The following is a 13275-nucleotide window of genomic DNA, read 5'->3' on the forward strand; positions in this document are numbered from 1 at the left end:
TGAACCCACCTCCCTCGGGGCAGAGGGGGCAGGCCTGGTGCCCACGGTGAGGACGGGTGGGCCGAGCAGGGATTCATGGGGGCCTTGGGGTCTGCAGGGTCGGGGATTATTCCTCTGCTTTCCCCACAGCTGGGTTTGGAACCAGTTCTATCTGGCGGGTGAAGTCAGTGACCGCTCACCCATCTGGTTTTCGGCGTTCAGGATTTTGCGGCCTTTGCTTTCGCTCCTTTGTTTTCACTTTGGGGGCCTTGGGACAGGACGGTGAGTGAGCGGCCTCCTCTGACCACCTTTCCGTTCCTTCTCAGAATTTCTGAGATTTTGAAGCAGCCCTTGGGGACGGGCTTCACCCCCTCCACAGATGGGAAGCGGGGAGGCCACATCCAGGCCCACAGCCCGGGCAGGGTCGGGCTGATTCTTCCACTGGCTCTGCAAATGGCAGGCACTTGGAGTTCCTGTTGTGGCGCAGCGGACACAGGTCCGACGAGGAACCATGAGGTTGCGGGTTCGATCCCTGGCCTCGCCCAGTGGGTTAAGGATCCGGCATTGCCGTGAGCTGTGGTGTAGGTCGTAGATGAGGCTCACATCCCACGTTGCTGTGGCTCTGGTGTAGGCTGGAGGCCTCAGCTCCGATTAGACCTGTAGCCTGGGAACCTCTATATGCCACGGGTGTGGCCCTAGAAAGAGAGAAAGAGAGAAAGAGAGAAAGAAAGAAAGAAAGAAAGAAAGAAAGAAAGAAAGAAAGAAAATGTCAGACACTTGCCAGTTGGGCCCCTACATTATTCAAGGGGTCCCCCTGAACCTAGAAATTATGCCTCCCTCTGGCCCCCTGTTCAGAACCCCTAACCTTTAGTGCAGCCCACGTGTTCTAGACCAGTGGGGGACAGACGCCAGCAAGGTGCTTGGGCCGCAGGGGAGGAATGTGGGGTGGGGGCGGGAAGGCCCAGGAGGGGCTTTGGCTGAGCCCTGCCCTTGGGCTGTGGTGCTCCTTCCCACGAGTGGCCACGTGGACTTCACCAGACCTCACCTGTGCCCGCAGCACCCGCAGCACCTCCCCACCCCCTGTGGGCACCACAAGGAGGCCACCGAGGTGGGTTCTCCTGTAGGCCAGCGGCCGGCCAGACTGGAGCGCGCTGTGAGCAGGCACAGGCCTGGTGCCAGGGTGGAATCTAGTGAGTGAGCGATAACAAATGAGAACAAAGGGCCACAACTGTCACTGCGATAAGGCTGAGAGTCCCTGCAGGAGGAGGCGGAGGGCTGCTGGAGGTGGGCTGGGTGTGGCCGAGGAGGAGGCAGGTCCTCCAGGCCAAGAAACGGCCTGTACAAAGCCCTGGAGGCTGGGAGGGAGGTGGCTGTCGTTGGGGGCCCCGAGCTCACAGAGGGGCTTTGACGCCTCAGCAGGAAGCCCCTGGGAGTTGTAAGCTGGAAAGGGCAGGATCCAGTCCAGTTTGAAAGATATTCTCTGGCTGTCCTGTGGGGAGGGGACAGTGCCCAACGTCCTGTCTCTCCTGCCCTGTAGAAGGCCCCCAGGGCTCCCCTGAGCCGGCCACCCATGGCGGTGACGGTCTGCAGCGCTAAGCTGCAACTGACCTCTGGGCACCTGACCCTCACCGGCCAGGCCATTCGCCTCCTGTCTGTGCGTCCGTCTGTCGCAGCGGAGCCGAGCAGGTTTGCCTTTTTCCGACCCAGCATCCTGTGGGGTGAGGGGAGGGGTGCTAGTCCCACTGCCACTCCTGCAGACAAGGGGTGGGTCCTCAGACAGGAAACCACAGGCTGGAAGGCGGTTTCTAGATGAGCACAGAACACCCCTCTCTCAGGGTCCAAAGGCCGGGGCACGGCCAGGAGGCAGCCTGAAGGCCAGCATCTGCCAGCCCCGGGGCCATTTGCGAAGCCAGCGCTCTGCTCAGCCTGTATTTGCCAGCAGTGTGTTTGGGCTCCGACTTGGGTTTTGTTTAAGTGTCCCAGCCTGACCCCACGACAGTCAGCAGTGGTGACCTGGTGAGGGCTGCCGTGTGTTCCCAGACCCCAGGAGCACAGAGCAGCCTCGTGGTGCCTATTTTCCAGTGGGAGAGAAGGACAGCACCACACAGACCATCCCGCTGTCATCAGCATCAGGAAGGAAGGAGACCCCAGCGGCCCTGGGCTGGGGCAGAGGAGTCAGAAGGGCTCCCTGGAGGAGGTGACCTGTGAGCTGAGACGAGAAAGGCGAGTGGGCCATGAGATCTGGTGGGAGCAGCATGCTCGGGGCACCCCCAGGAGGGGAGAGAGTCCCCACATTGGACCTGGGGCCAGAGGACCCCTGGGCTCCAGGGAGGAGCTTTCCCTTGGCCGCCCCAGGCCTGGGGCTGGGTCCCACGTGCCTGTAGCCCTTGAGGAGGAGCCTCCACACTTTGCTCAAGCCTGTGGCCATCCCCCAAATTCTCTAGGGGAGAATTCTTAGATGAAGGGTGAAACAATTTTTTTTTTGCCTTTTTTTTTTAATGCCGCACCGGTGGCATATGGAAGTTCCCAGGCTAGGGGCGGAATTGGAGCTTCAGCTGCTGGCCTACACTGCAGCCACAGCAACACCGGATCCAAGCCATGGCTGCGACCTACATGATAGCTCATGGCAACGCGGATCCTTAACCCACTGAGCCAGGCCAGGGATGGAACCTGCCACCTCATGGTTCCTCGCTGGATTCGCTTCCGCTGCGTCACGACGGGACCTCCCAAGAGTGAAACATTCTTGCAGTGACTCAGACAAAGAGTGGGGTGAACTGGCAGGCCTGATGCTTCCTTCCTCTCCCCGCCCAGCTTGGCCTCTGACTCCCATCTGGAATGGGAGGGCCAAAGACGCCCAGTTTGCCGTGGGGCTGACAGACTGCACGGTGGGGACCTGACCAAGCAGGGCCAGGAGCCTCAGGTGGCCTTTCTGTGGTCAACAAGCCGGTCCTGGCGTCCTGGCAACGTCAGAAGTTCAGCAGCAGCAGCCAGGGAGACCAGCGTGGAGAGCAGACCCGAGGCCTCCGGGCCCAGCAAGGAGGCTTTACTGAAACAGAGTTCATGTGCCATACGACACATGCATTTAAATTGTACAACTCGGAATTCCCGTCCTGGTGCAGCGGAAGTGAATCCGACCAGGATCCATGCGGTTGCGGGTTCGATCCCTGGCCTCACTCAGCGGGCTAAGGATCTGGCATTGCCTGAGCTGTGGTGTAGGTCACAGACGCAGCTCGGTTCCCGTGTCGCTGTGGCTGTGGTGTAGGCCAGCAGCTGCAGCTCCGATTGGACCCCTAGCCTGGGAACCTCCATGTGCCACAAGTGCGGCCCTAAAAAGACAAAAAAAAAAAAATTAAAATGTACAAGTCACTGGTTTTCAGCATATTCACCGAGTTGTGCAGCCATCCCCACAATCAATTTTCTAACATTTCATCACCTCAAAACGATCAGCAGTCACGCCCTAGGGCCCTGGGCTCCCAGCCCCTGGCTACCATCGGTCTTCTTCTGGTCTCTATACTGTTGACGTACTCTGGACGTCTTTCTATAAATAGAACCATGCGGCATTTCCAGACTGGCTTCTTTCATTTAACATATCATTTTCAAGGTTCCTCCAGGTTGTAACCCGTCTTAGTGCTTCATTTCTTTTTATGACGAAATAATGTTCCCCATCTCCTGGAGGGACTGCATTTTGTTCATCCACCCAGCAGCCCGTGGACTCAAGTTGTTTCCACTTTTTGACTATTGTGAATAATGCCGCTGTGAGCATTTGTGCAGGAGTTGTGTTGTGGACATATGATTTCAATTCTTTTGGTTTATCCCTCAGAGTGAGATTGCTGAGTCACATGATGACTCTGCATTTAACTTTTTGAGGAACTGCCAGACTATTTTTCTTTCTTTTTTTTTTGGCCGCATCTGTGACACATGGAAGTTCCTGGGCCGGGGACCGAACCCATGCCAGAGTTGTGACCTATACGCCAGCTGCAGCAATGCTGGATCCTTAACCTGTTTTACCGCACAGGAACTTCCATATCAGAGTAATTTTCAAAGCAGCTGCATCATTTCACATTTCTGCCAGCCGAGTATGAGGAGTTTTTCCATGTCTTTACCAATACTTGCGATTAACCGTTCTTTTTCCTACAGCCACCCCAGTGGGCTAGGATGCCTAGTGATATCTCACGGCAGTTTTTTTGTTTGTTTTTGTCTTTTTAGGGCCTCACCCGGGGCATATGGAGGTCCCCAGGCTAGGGGTCTAATAGGAGCTGTAGCCAAAAGCTTACGCCACAGCCACAGCAATGCTGGATCTTTAACCCACCGAGGGAGGCCAGGGATCGAACCCGAAACCTCGTGGTTCCTAGTCAGATTGTTTCCTCTGCACCATGATGGGAACTCCCTCATTGCAGTTTTGATTTTCATTTCTTTGGGGACTAATGTTCATGTGCTTACTATTAGTAACTTTGGAGAAATGCTTATTCAGATACCTTACGCATTTTAAAATTGGTTTTGTTTTGTTTTGTCTTTTTAGGTCTGCACCCATGTCATATGGCGGTTCCCAGGCTAGGGGTCGAATCAGATCTGTAGCTGCCGGCCTACACCACAGCCACAGCAATGCCAGATCTGAGCTACATCTGTGACCTACCCCACAGCTCACGGCAACGCTGGATCCTTAACCCACTGATCGAGGCCAGGGGTCGAACCTGTGTCCTCATGGATACTAGTCAGATTCATTTCCACTGAGCCAGGATGGGAACTCCTTAAAATTGTTTTATTCCTCTTCTATTATTGACTGTGAGAATTATTTAATATCCTAGATAAAGTCCTTTATCAGGCATGATTTGCAAATGTTATCTCCCATCCTGAGGACTGTCTGTTCACTTTTTCTTTTTTTTGGAGCGAAGTAAAGTGTTTATTGAGAGATAAGAAACATGCAGAGAAAGCATGGGTGGGTGTGGGTGTAGACAGAGAGAGAGAAAAAGCTATTCACCTTCTTCTTTCCTTGCTTTTTAGGACCGCACCTGGGGCACATGAGAGTTTCCAGGCTAGCGGTCGAATAGGAGCTGCAGCAGCTGGCCTACATCACAGCTATAGACATGCCAGATGGGAGCCCCATCTTCATCCGACACCACAGCTCACGGCAACACTGGTTCCTTAACCCACTGAGCGAGGCCAGGGATAGAACCTGCAACCTCACGGATACTAGTTGGATTTGTTACTGCTGAACCACAGTGGGAAATCCTGATGTTCACATTCTTTTTTTTTTTTTCTTTTTAGTGCCGTACCTGCAGCTTATGGAAGTTCCCAGGCTAGAGGTCGAACTGGAGCTACAGCTGCTAGCCTACGCCACAGCCACAGCCACACCAGATCCCCAACCCACTGAGCGAGGCTAGGGATCGAACCCAGCGAGGTTAGTTGGGTTCCTTAACCACTGAGCCTTGAAGGGAAATTCCTGCCATTCTCATTCTTGACGGTATCATTTGCAAAAGAAAAACAATTGAAATTTTGATGAAGTCCAATTTATTAATTTCTTCCTTGTGTTCCTTAGGCTTTTGGAATCGTATTTAAGACTTTGCTTAACCTGAGGTCACTCCTTATGAAGTGAAGATTTACCCCCATATTTTCTCTGAAGAGTTTTATAGTTTTAGCCCTTACAGTTAGGTATATGATCCATTTTGAGGGGTTTTGGGGGGTTATTAACACATTAAATAACAAAATCTGGTGTAGGTCTAATATCTTCTGTGATTGTGGAGCCGAGTGTACATACTGTTCTGAGATCTTGCCAGCATGTAATGTGATGAGACAGTATCATGATTTCTATGGGTGACAGAGTCCCAGCCACTGTTAATACCGCCTACACTCATAATTGAAGAAAATGCTAGATTTTAGTTAAAAGTTTATTTAAATAAGCCTGTAACTATCTTCCTGGGTTCATGGTACCCCATAACTCTATCCACAGATTGCAGACTAAGAACTCCTAGGATGGGAGTTCCCATTGTGGCCCATTGGTTAACGAATCCAACTAGGAACCATGAGGTTGTGGGTTTGATCCCTGGCCTTGCTCAGTGGATTAAGGATCTGGTGTTGCCGTGAGCTGTGGTGTAGGTCGCAGACACGGCTCAGATCTGGCATTGCTATGGCTCTGGCGCAGGCCAGCCTACAGTTCCTATTGGACCCCTAGCCTGGGAACTTCCACATGTCACAGGTGCTGCCCTAGAAAAGATCAAAAAAAAAAAAAAAAGCAAGAAAGAAAAGAACTCCAAGGATGGCTAAAATTCCTACCCAAAGTCTCAGTTTCTGAGTATCTTTTTTGGGTAATCAACCCTCCTGGGACTGGCTTCAGGCTGTACTCCTGCCACCCCACAGTCCAATCCTGACTCTGCCTTCTGCCTGCCTCCAGCTTTGGGGAAGCTATTACAGCCTAGTGGAATTTTCTAAAAAGTCACCTAACAATAATACTAAAACTTTAGAAAAGCAGTAAGAAGGAGTTCCTGTTGTGGTGCAGTGGAAACGAATCCAACTAGGAAATATGAGGATGTGGGTTCAATCCCTGGCCTCACTCAGTGGGCTAAATATCTGGCGTTGAGGTGAGCCATGGTGTAGGTCGCAGACAGGGCTTGGATCCTGCATTGGCTGTGTTGTAGGCTGGCAGCTGAGCTCTGATTTGATCCCTAGCCCGGGAACCTTCACGTGCTGTGGGTGCGGCTCTAAAAAGCCAAAAAAAAAAAAAAAAAAAAGCAGCGTCAGTAGGAATTATACACAGGAATTCCTGTTGTGGCTCAGCCAATTAAGAACCCAACTAGTATCTGTGAGGATGCGGGTTGGATCCCTGGCGTCCCTCAGTTGGTTAGGGATCTAGCGTTGCCCAAAGCTGCGATATAGATCACAGATGCAACTCAGATCGGGAGTTGCTGCGGCTGTGGTGTAGGCTGGCGGCTACGCTCCGATGTGACCTCCTAGTCGGGGAACTTCCATATGCTGCAGGTGCAGCCCTAAGGAAAAAAAAAATTATAAACACTATGGGTGGAATAAGACAAGGCATTTTGCCCACATGCTCATTCCTGTCCCCCCAGCCTTTCTATGTCTCTGGTGAGACTGCACAGCTCTATGGCGGAGACCTGCCCACCAGTGGGGTTGCCTGGTTCACGCGGATGTGCCTCAGTTTCCTTAACTACTACGCGTCATGAGACAGTCATAACTGTGTTCACCGAGTAAATTACCGGGTGCATTAAAAGAGCTCAGGAGTTCCACACACAGAGCAGAGCCAGGCACAGTTACACCCTGAAGATATTAGCTGTTATCTTCAAGCCTTTCACAGAAGGCAAGGAGGGACGGTGCTGTTTCCTCTGCCAGCATATCATTTCCCTCATTCTGCACCAGGTTTAATGCCTAATTGCTTGTATCATTCAGGACTCTCTCCGTTGTAACAGAAACTCAAGCTGCTCAATTTTAAAAGTCAGGATTTCAGATCTGGCGTATGGGATGTGGGTGGTGGGGAGAGGTCAAACGATCCTATCAGGACTCAAGCGGCCTTCTTCCACAGGCTGGTGGACAGGGAGGGGTTCCTGGGACAGGGCCCGACTGGGGCGGGGGGCAGTGAGCCCTCGGCTCGGGCGCCCACGCTGCGCTTCGCACTGCCTGAACGCAAGTGCCTCCACCATCTTTCCGTCCAGGCCTCTCCCGCCTGTCCGCGCCTGGGTCCTGACTCTGTCTTGCAGGTTCTAGACTGTAGAGCCTCAGGTCCTATTTCAGGGAGGCTCCTTCCTCTCTGAGAGTTCCAGAAAAAGTTCTGGAAAGAGTCTTGATTGGCCTGGCTAGGTCATGTGCTCATGCAGAGCCAATCACTGCAGTCAGAGCACTGGGGCCTTCTGATTGGCCAGACCTAGGTCACGTGCTGGTCAGGGATGGGGAAGCCCCAGGCCAACCACCTGGAGGAGGATGTTGCAGATGGGTTTCCTCCAGGGAGACGCTGGGCAGACAAAACCCACGGGCCTCCTGGAAGGGTGTATCTTACGTTGTCCTGGTGAGGCCTCACCTGTACCAGGAGCCCTCTGCTTACTGGGATTGGCTCCTGCTCTGTGCACTCACAACAGCCTGTATTCCTTATCATTAGTTTTCGCTCAACAAATATTTAACGAGTGCCTACTATGCATCCCACACAGGGAAGAGGGTCCGGGAAGGGGCGGGAGCTGCCAGGGGTCTGTGAGGCAGGAGAAGAGCCAGGTGAGGATGGGTCTGGCGAGGTGAGGGATTTCCTGACGGAGGGGGGCTGGACCCAGATGCTGAGAAGTTCCCTGAGACCAGGAAGCGACCGCTGGATTGGGCAGCAGGGAGCGTGTGGGTGACCCGAGCAATACAGCAATCAAGCAATCGTTAAGAGTAGGGCCACAGCCCTGCTGGGGTGGGGTGGGGAGAGACTGGGAAGGGAGGGAGTGGAGAAGGCAGGCATAGACAGGGCTTTGGAGTTTTCAGTGGGGGGAGTAGAGAAACGGGGAGGAGGCAGAGCACGGGCGAGTTTTTCCCTTTTTTTTTTTGGAAGGTCTAACCAAGGGGGAAGAGAGAGGCTGGTGGCCCCGGAGGGCAGCAAGGGGAGGGCAGCAGGAGGTGGGTGCCCAAGATCAAGGGGCGGGAGAAGCCCCGGGAGGGGGTGCGGGGGGGTATGTCAGTTCAGGGACTGGAAGATGAGAGAGATCCTATCTGATGGCTTCAGTTTTTCTCACTGAAGAACGAGGTGAGGTCCCTGGCTGGGAGTGAGGGCAGAGGGGCAGTGGGAGGTGTGAGGAGAGAAGGTGTGAAATCTTAAGTCTCAGAAGGTGGGAGAGGGTGTCACTGGAAAACACGTTAGTGATAGCGCTGCTGCCTGTGGAGTGCCGGTTTGAGGTCTGAGATCACAAATGCCCAATCAGAAGGGTCGTTTGTGGGCCCCCTCTCCCGGAAAACAATAGGCAGGGGCAGGAAGCGGGGTTTCTTCAGGTTGGAGGGTTCCCTATGGTGGAAGGAGAGGGACCCGTCAGATAAAATCTGTAAAAATCCGCCAAGCCAGGAGGTAGGAACTATTATCTGTGTTTTACAGACAAGGAAGCTGAGCGGGTCAAGGCCAATTATAGTGTCTGTGTGGGTTTGGGGTCAAACTAGAACTGGGCTTGGCACGTGTTAAGTGTTAATATTTGTTGAAAAAACGGAATGGTTGGATGATCCAGTGATGCACCCGCAGTCATAACCCAGCCACGAAGTAGCTCCAACTTTTGGGTTTGGTAGGTGGGGCTGGGGACCTTATGTACTGTGCCATCTCTGCTGCTCTAATAAATGACTGAATATCACCTTTGTGCCCTTGTAGGCTAATCTTTCCAGAGTCTGGTGGTATAATTTCATAGACATTGAGGGAGCAGGGCAGAGTGCTCTTAACCTCATTCCTCACACTGTGCTCACCTCCGGATGAGTCACAGCCCTCAGTCAGGTGGTTTAACCCCGGGGAATGCCACCTCTGGTTCCTAACCCTTGGTTTTGCTGTCTGCATCCTACCCAGGCCAGCTGTTGGGGAGTATCCCAGGGCACACACCTGCACTACCTGGGCTCTCCAAGGAGAGGGGTGTCTTTTTAAAGGGAATGGAGCTGCGACCCTGAATTTGGTGGGGGCATGTCTCCCCATACGGAGGGCGGCCGGCGCTTTTTCATACAGCCCATTCAGGCAGAAGTGAACTTGGTCACTTCATTGAAGTAATAATGATGGCTCATGCTGCAGAAAACGTGGAGAACATCCTGCTTATTTATTCAGGCTTTAAAACCATAAAACTCCAGATTTCTCCCTGTAGCTATTTATAGCCAGAGCTGGTGTAAACTGTCCCCATATTAAGCTCAGGTTAGAAGTAACTTAAAAGAAAAATAGCCATCCGCTGCATTAAAAAAAAATTTTTTTTTTCATTTATAGACTTGCTCTCCCCATCTAATTATGCAGCAAGAGCTCGTCGTTTGGGGGGATCGGTGGGGGTGGGGCAGATACAGACCTCTGGGAGTCACACACTTTCCCATCCCCCCCATGTAGCTATAAAAGCAGCCCTTGGGCTGGCCAGTGGTCACTCTCCAGAACAAGGATGTCTCAGGCTGGGTCGAGCTCGCCCTCATCTCACTGGGTGCCCAGGGTGGGAGTGGAGGAGGCAGGGCAGGCAGCAGATCCGGAAAAGTGGCTCTTGCCTCGGAGGAAGTTGACCCTCCTCCTCTACCAAAGGCTTGGGATGAAAATAGCTTCTTCCTCTTTGCCCTTCCTGGACCCCAGTCCATTTCTATGAGTCCCCCTCCATCTTTTTTAAGTGCTTCCCCCCCCACCCCGGGACAGATCGGCCCCCTTTACAGCTCTTTAAAGGGTCATCAGGGATGCAGGGACCCCGCTCCCCGACTCTGCGTCCGGTCCAGGGCCGCCGGAGACCCTCCCCTCAGGCCTCGCAGGCGCGTAACGCCCGGAAACTCAAGCAATTACGGCGACTTCCAACCTCCCCCCACCCAATTAGCAGAAACCCCCCCCACCCCACCCCGAGCTCCCATACTGCTTCCTTTCCTTCCAGGGGAGACTGTCACTTGAGAACCCTGTCCCCTGCACCAGGCCTCCCCTGGCGCTGAGACACCCCTAAATCCCTTGGGAAAGGTGGGGGCACAATTAGTTTCTTCCAATTAGTTTCCCCTCTTTGTATAGAACCCATTCAAACTGTAACACGTAATCCTCCGCGCGAGGGGGAAAGTAGTCCCGACCTTGCATTCAATTTCTGTTCTCGTGTCTCGTATATTTTACTTTTTGAAACCGAGGGGACTCTCAGTGAAGCCCTTCGGGGAAAGCGGGGGCAGAGGCCGCGGGAGGTGCGCGTAGGCGAGGGGGGCCCGGCAGAAGGAGGGGGCGGGGAGGGCAGCTAACTCCTCGCTATTGCCTAGAGAGATGGATCATGGGGCGTAGAGAGATTGCAAACCTCAAACCACGTACAGTGGGCGATACGCGTCAACCGAACCTGACCAACGGAAGCCCGGAGCCTCCCCCGCCCCGCTCTCCCGCCCCGGTGCCTTGGACAGACGGGTGCGCGGAGCCAACCGGGCTGCCGCTCGCCGTCCAAATCCCACAAGAGCCAATGGGAACGCGCGGGGGGCGGTGCCATCCCACGCCGGGTTGGGCTGCGCGCGGCTTCCCCCCGCTCGCCTAGGCCCCGCCCCCCTCCCCTCCCGCTCGCTGCTCCCGGAGTAGTTAGTGCCAGTGAAGTGCGGGCGGCGATGAGAGCGAAAGTTGCGCTCGGCTTGGCGCTGGGGGCTTGAAGCGGCTCCGCGCTCCGCCCGCCAGGGCCGCCCCAGCCCCAACTCGCGCCCGCGGGCTCCTGCCGCGCCCGCCCGGCCCCGCGCCCGCCCGCACCCCCCTCCCCCCGGCCGGGCGCCCCCTCCTCAGGAGCTGAGGGTCCCCGCCACTTTCGCCCGGCCCCGGCCCCCGCTGATGCCGGCCATGGTGGAGAAGGGCCCCGAGGTCTCAGGGAAGCGCAGAGGAAGGAACAACGCGGCCAGCGCGGCCGCCTCGGCTGCCGCCGCTTCGGCCGCCGGCGCCTCGGCCGCCTCGGCCGCCGCCGCCGCCGCCGCCGCCTCCTCGGCCACCGCCTCGGCCGCCGCCGCCTCCGCTTCGGCCGCCGCCGCCCCCAATAATGGGCAGAATAAAAGTTTGGCGGCGGCGGCGCCCAATGGCAACAGCAGCAGCAACTCCTGGGAGGAAGGCAGCTCGGGCTCGTCCAGCGACGAGGAGCACGGTAGGTGGCAGCCGCCCCGCGCCGCCCCCGCGCCCGCCCGCGCGCCCGCCCGCCCGCTGACCGCCCGCTCTGCTTCCCCGCAGGTGGCGGCGGCATGCGGGTCGGACCCCAGTACCAGGCGGTGGTGCCCGACTTCGACCCCGGTGAGTAGCGCCCCGGGCCGGCCGGCCGCGACCCGAGGGGGCGGAGAGCCTCGGACAAGTTTCTTTTTGTGTGTGGCTCCTGCGGTCCGCGGGGAGAACGAGGGGGAAGCTCACGCACGAACGTGTCCCGCGAGCCTGCCTCTGCCCCGGGGGTGGCCCGGGTCGCCCCCGGCGGGTCGGGGCCGCAGGCCCCCCCCCCCGCGCCCCGCGGACTGGAGGCGGCGCCGAGCGGCCACACCTGGCCCGGGGGCTCGGGCGTCCCCGGTCCGCTCGAGCCGCGCCGGGGCCGGGGCAAGGAGCGTCCTGCGAGCGCCGGGACGTGGGACCGTCCCCCCCTCCTGAAGGTGGCCCCCCAAGCCCTTTCCTCCTCCTGCCGGCCCCTGGGCTCCTGCCGCCCCTCCCATGCTCAGGTCCCCCAAACCCCGTTAATGAAAGAAGTGTGCTTCCCAGAGGGCGCCTGCCGGGGGAGGAGAGGCTTGCTGGTGGCAGTTTGATTTTAGGACCTCTTTGTAAATACCCGTGTTATTTCCTTTTTTTTTTCTTCTTTATTTGAAGGAACGGGTTGTTTTGAAAGATGAGAAGCTTCAGGAGCTTTAGCCTGACAAATGATTTCCACCTCCAGGAAATCCCTACACCCTAGAATGGAACATTAGCTACCCTTGCTGCTATTCTGTGTGGAAGCAAATTTAAAGTACTAGGAAAATCCAATCAGACAAAGGAATTCGTCAGTGAGATTTTAGCTTGTTTCTGTATAAGACTATCTTTAACGATTGTTGGCATGGAAAGTGTTGTTGAAAGGACGTGGGTTTTATTTCAGAAATAAAATTCGGAAGAGACTCTAGTGCAACTGGAGGTAACAGTGCTCCTGGTTGGAGGGCTTCAAAACTGGTGGTTCTCTATGTAGGTTATACCACTAGTTTATTTGAGAAAATAAATGCATAAATATTTTTCCTTGGAAACAAGATGCAGAAAATTGCAAGGATCTAGTCCCTGAAAAAGGCGATTGCTCCTAAGCTGTTATTAAGGTGTGAAACTCCGGGTGTTCTTTGACGTGAAAATACATAGGGATCCCTGAGGGAGCTCTTGGGCACTCTGGAAATAAATGACCTTTCCCATTTGCCTTCTACATTTTGGTCTGGTGATGATTTAAATCTCGTAAAGTATATGGAGTCTAACACCCAGGGTTGTATTCCTTTTAAACTTGTGTTCGTCCTTTTGATGGTTCCCCTCCCCCTCCCCATCTTCCTTTTTTGGTAGTCACTTCTCTTTTATAAGAGTGACAGGATGGAACTCAGACCAGGCTCTTTCTCTTCTCTGCACTCCTCCATTCCTTGGTTGGCCACCAGGGGAAGCATACTGTTTTTTGGTTACAGTTGACCCTATCTTCATTTTGTAGG

General features: G+C 54.9%; 1 protein-coding gene across 2 annotated transcripts in view; it reads left to right on the forward strand.

Moving 5' to 3' along the window:
• The first annotated feature begins 11179 nt into the window (after window positions 1-11179).
• RCOR1 (REST corepressor 1) overlaps window positions 11180-13275 on the forward strand; it is a 147521-nt gene continuing 145425 nt past the window's right edge. For both annotated transcript variants that reach the window (XR_007137233.1, XM_047797706.1), the window contains exons 1-2: window positions 11180-11735; window positions 11819-11878. Coding sequence is in view for 1 of the 2 variants with exons in the window: in XM_047797706.1 (XP_047653662.1) it covers window positions 11432-11735; window positions 11819-11878 (364 nt within the window). In the remaining variant the exon portion in view is untranslated. The remainder of the gene's footprint in view (window positions 11736-11818; window positions 11879-13275) is intronic.

This window comes from Phacochoerus africanus, chromosome 9, assembly GCF_016906955.1.
Source record: "Phacochoerus africanus isolate WHEZ1 chromosome 9, ROS_Pafr_v1, whole genome shotgun sequence".
In the NCBI taxonomy this organism is placed as follows: domain Eukaryota; kingdom Metazoa; phylum Chordata; class Mammalia; order Artiodactyla; family Suidae; genus Phacochoerus; species Phacochoerus africanus.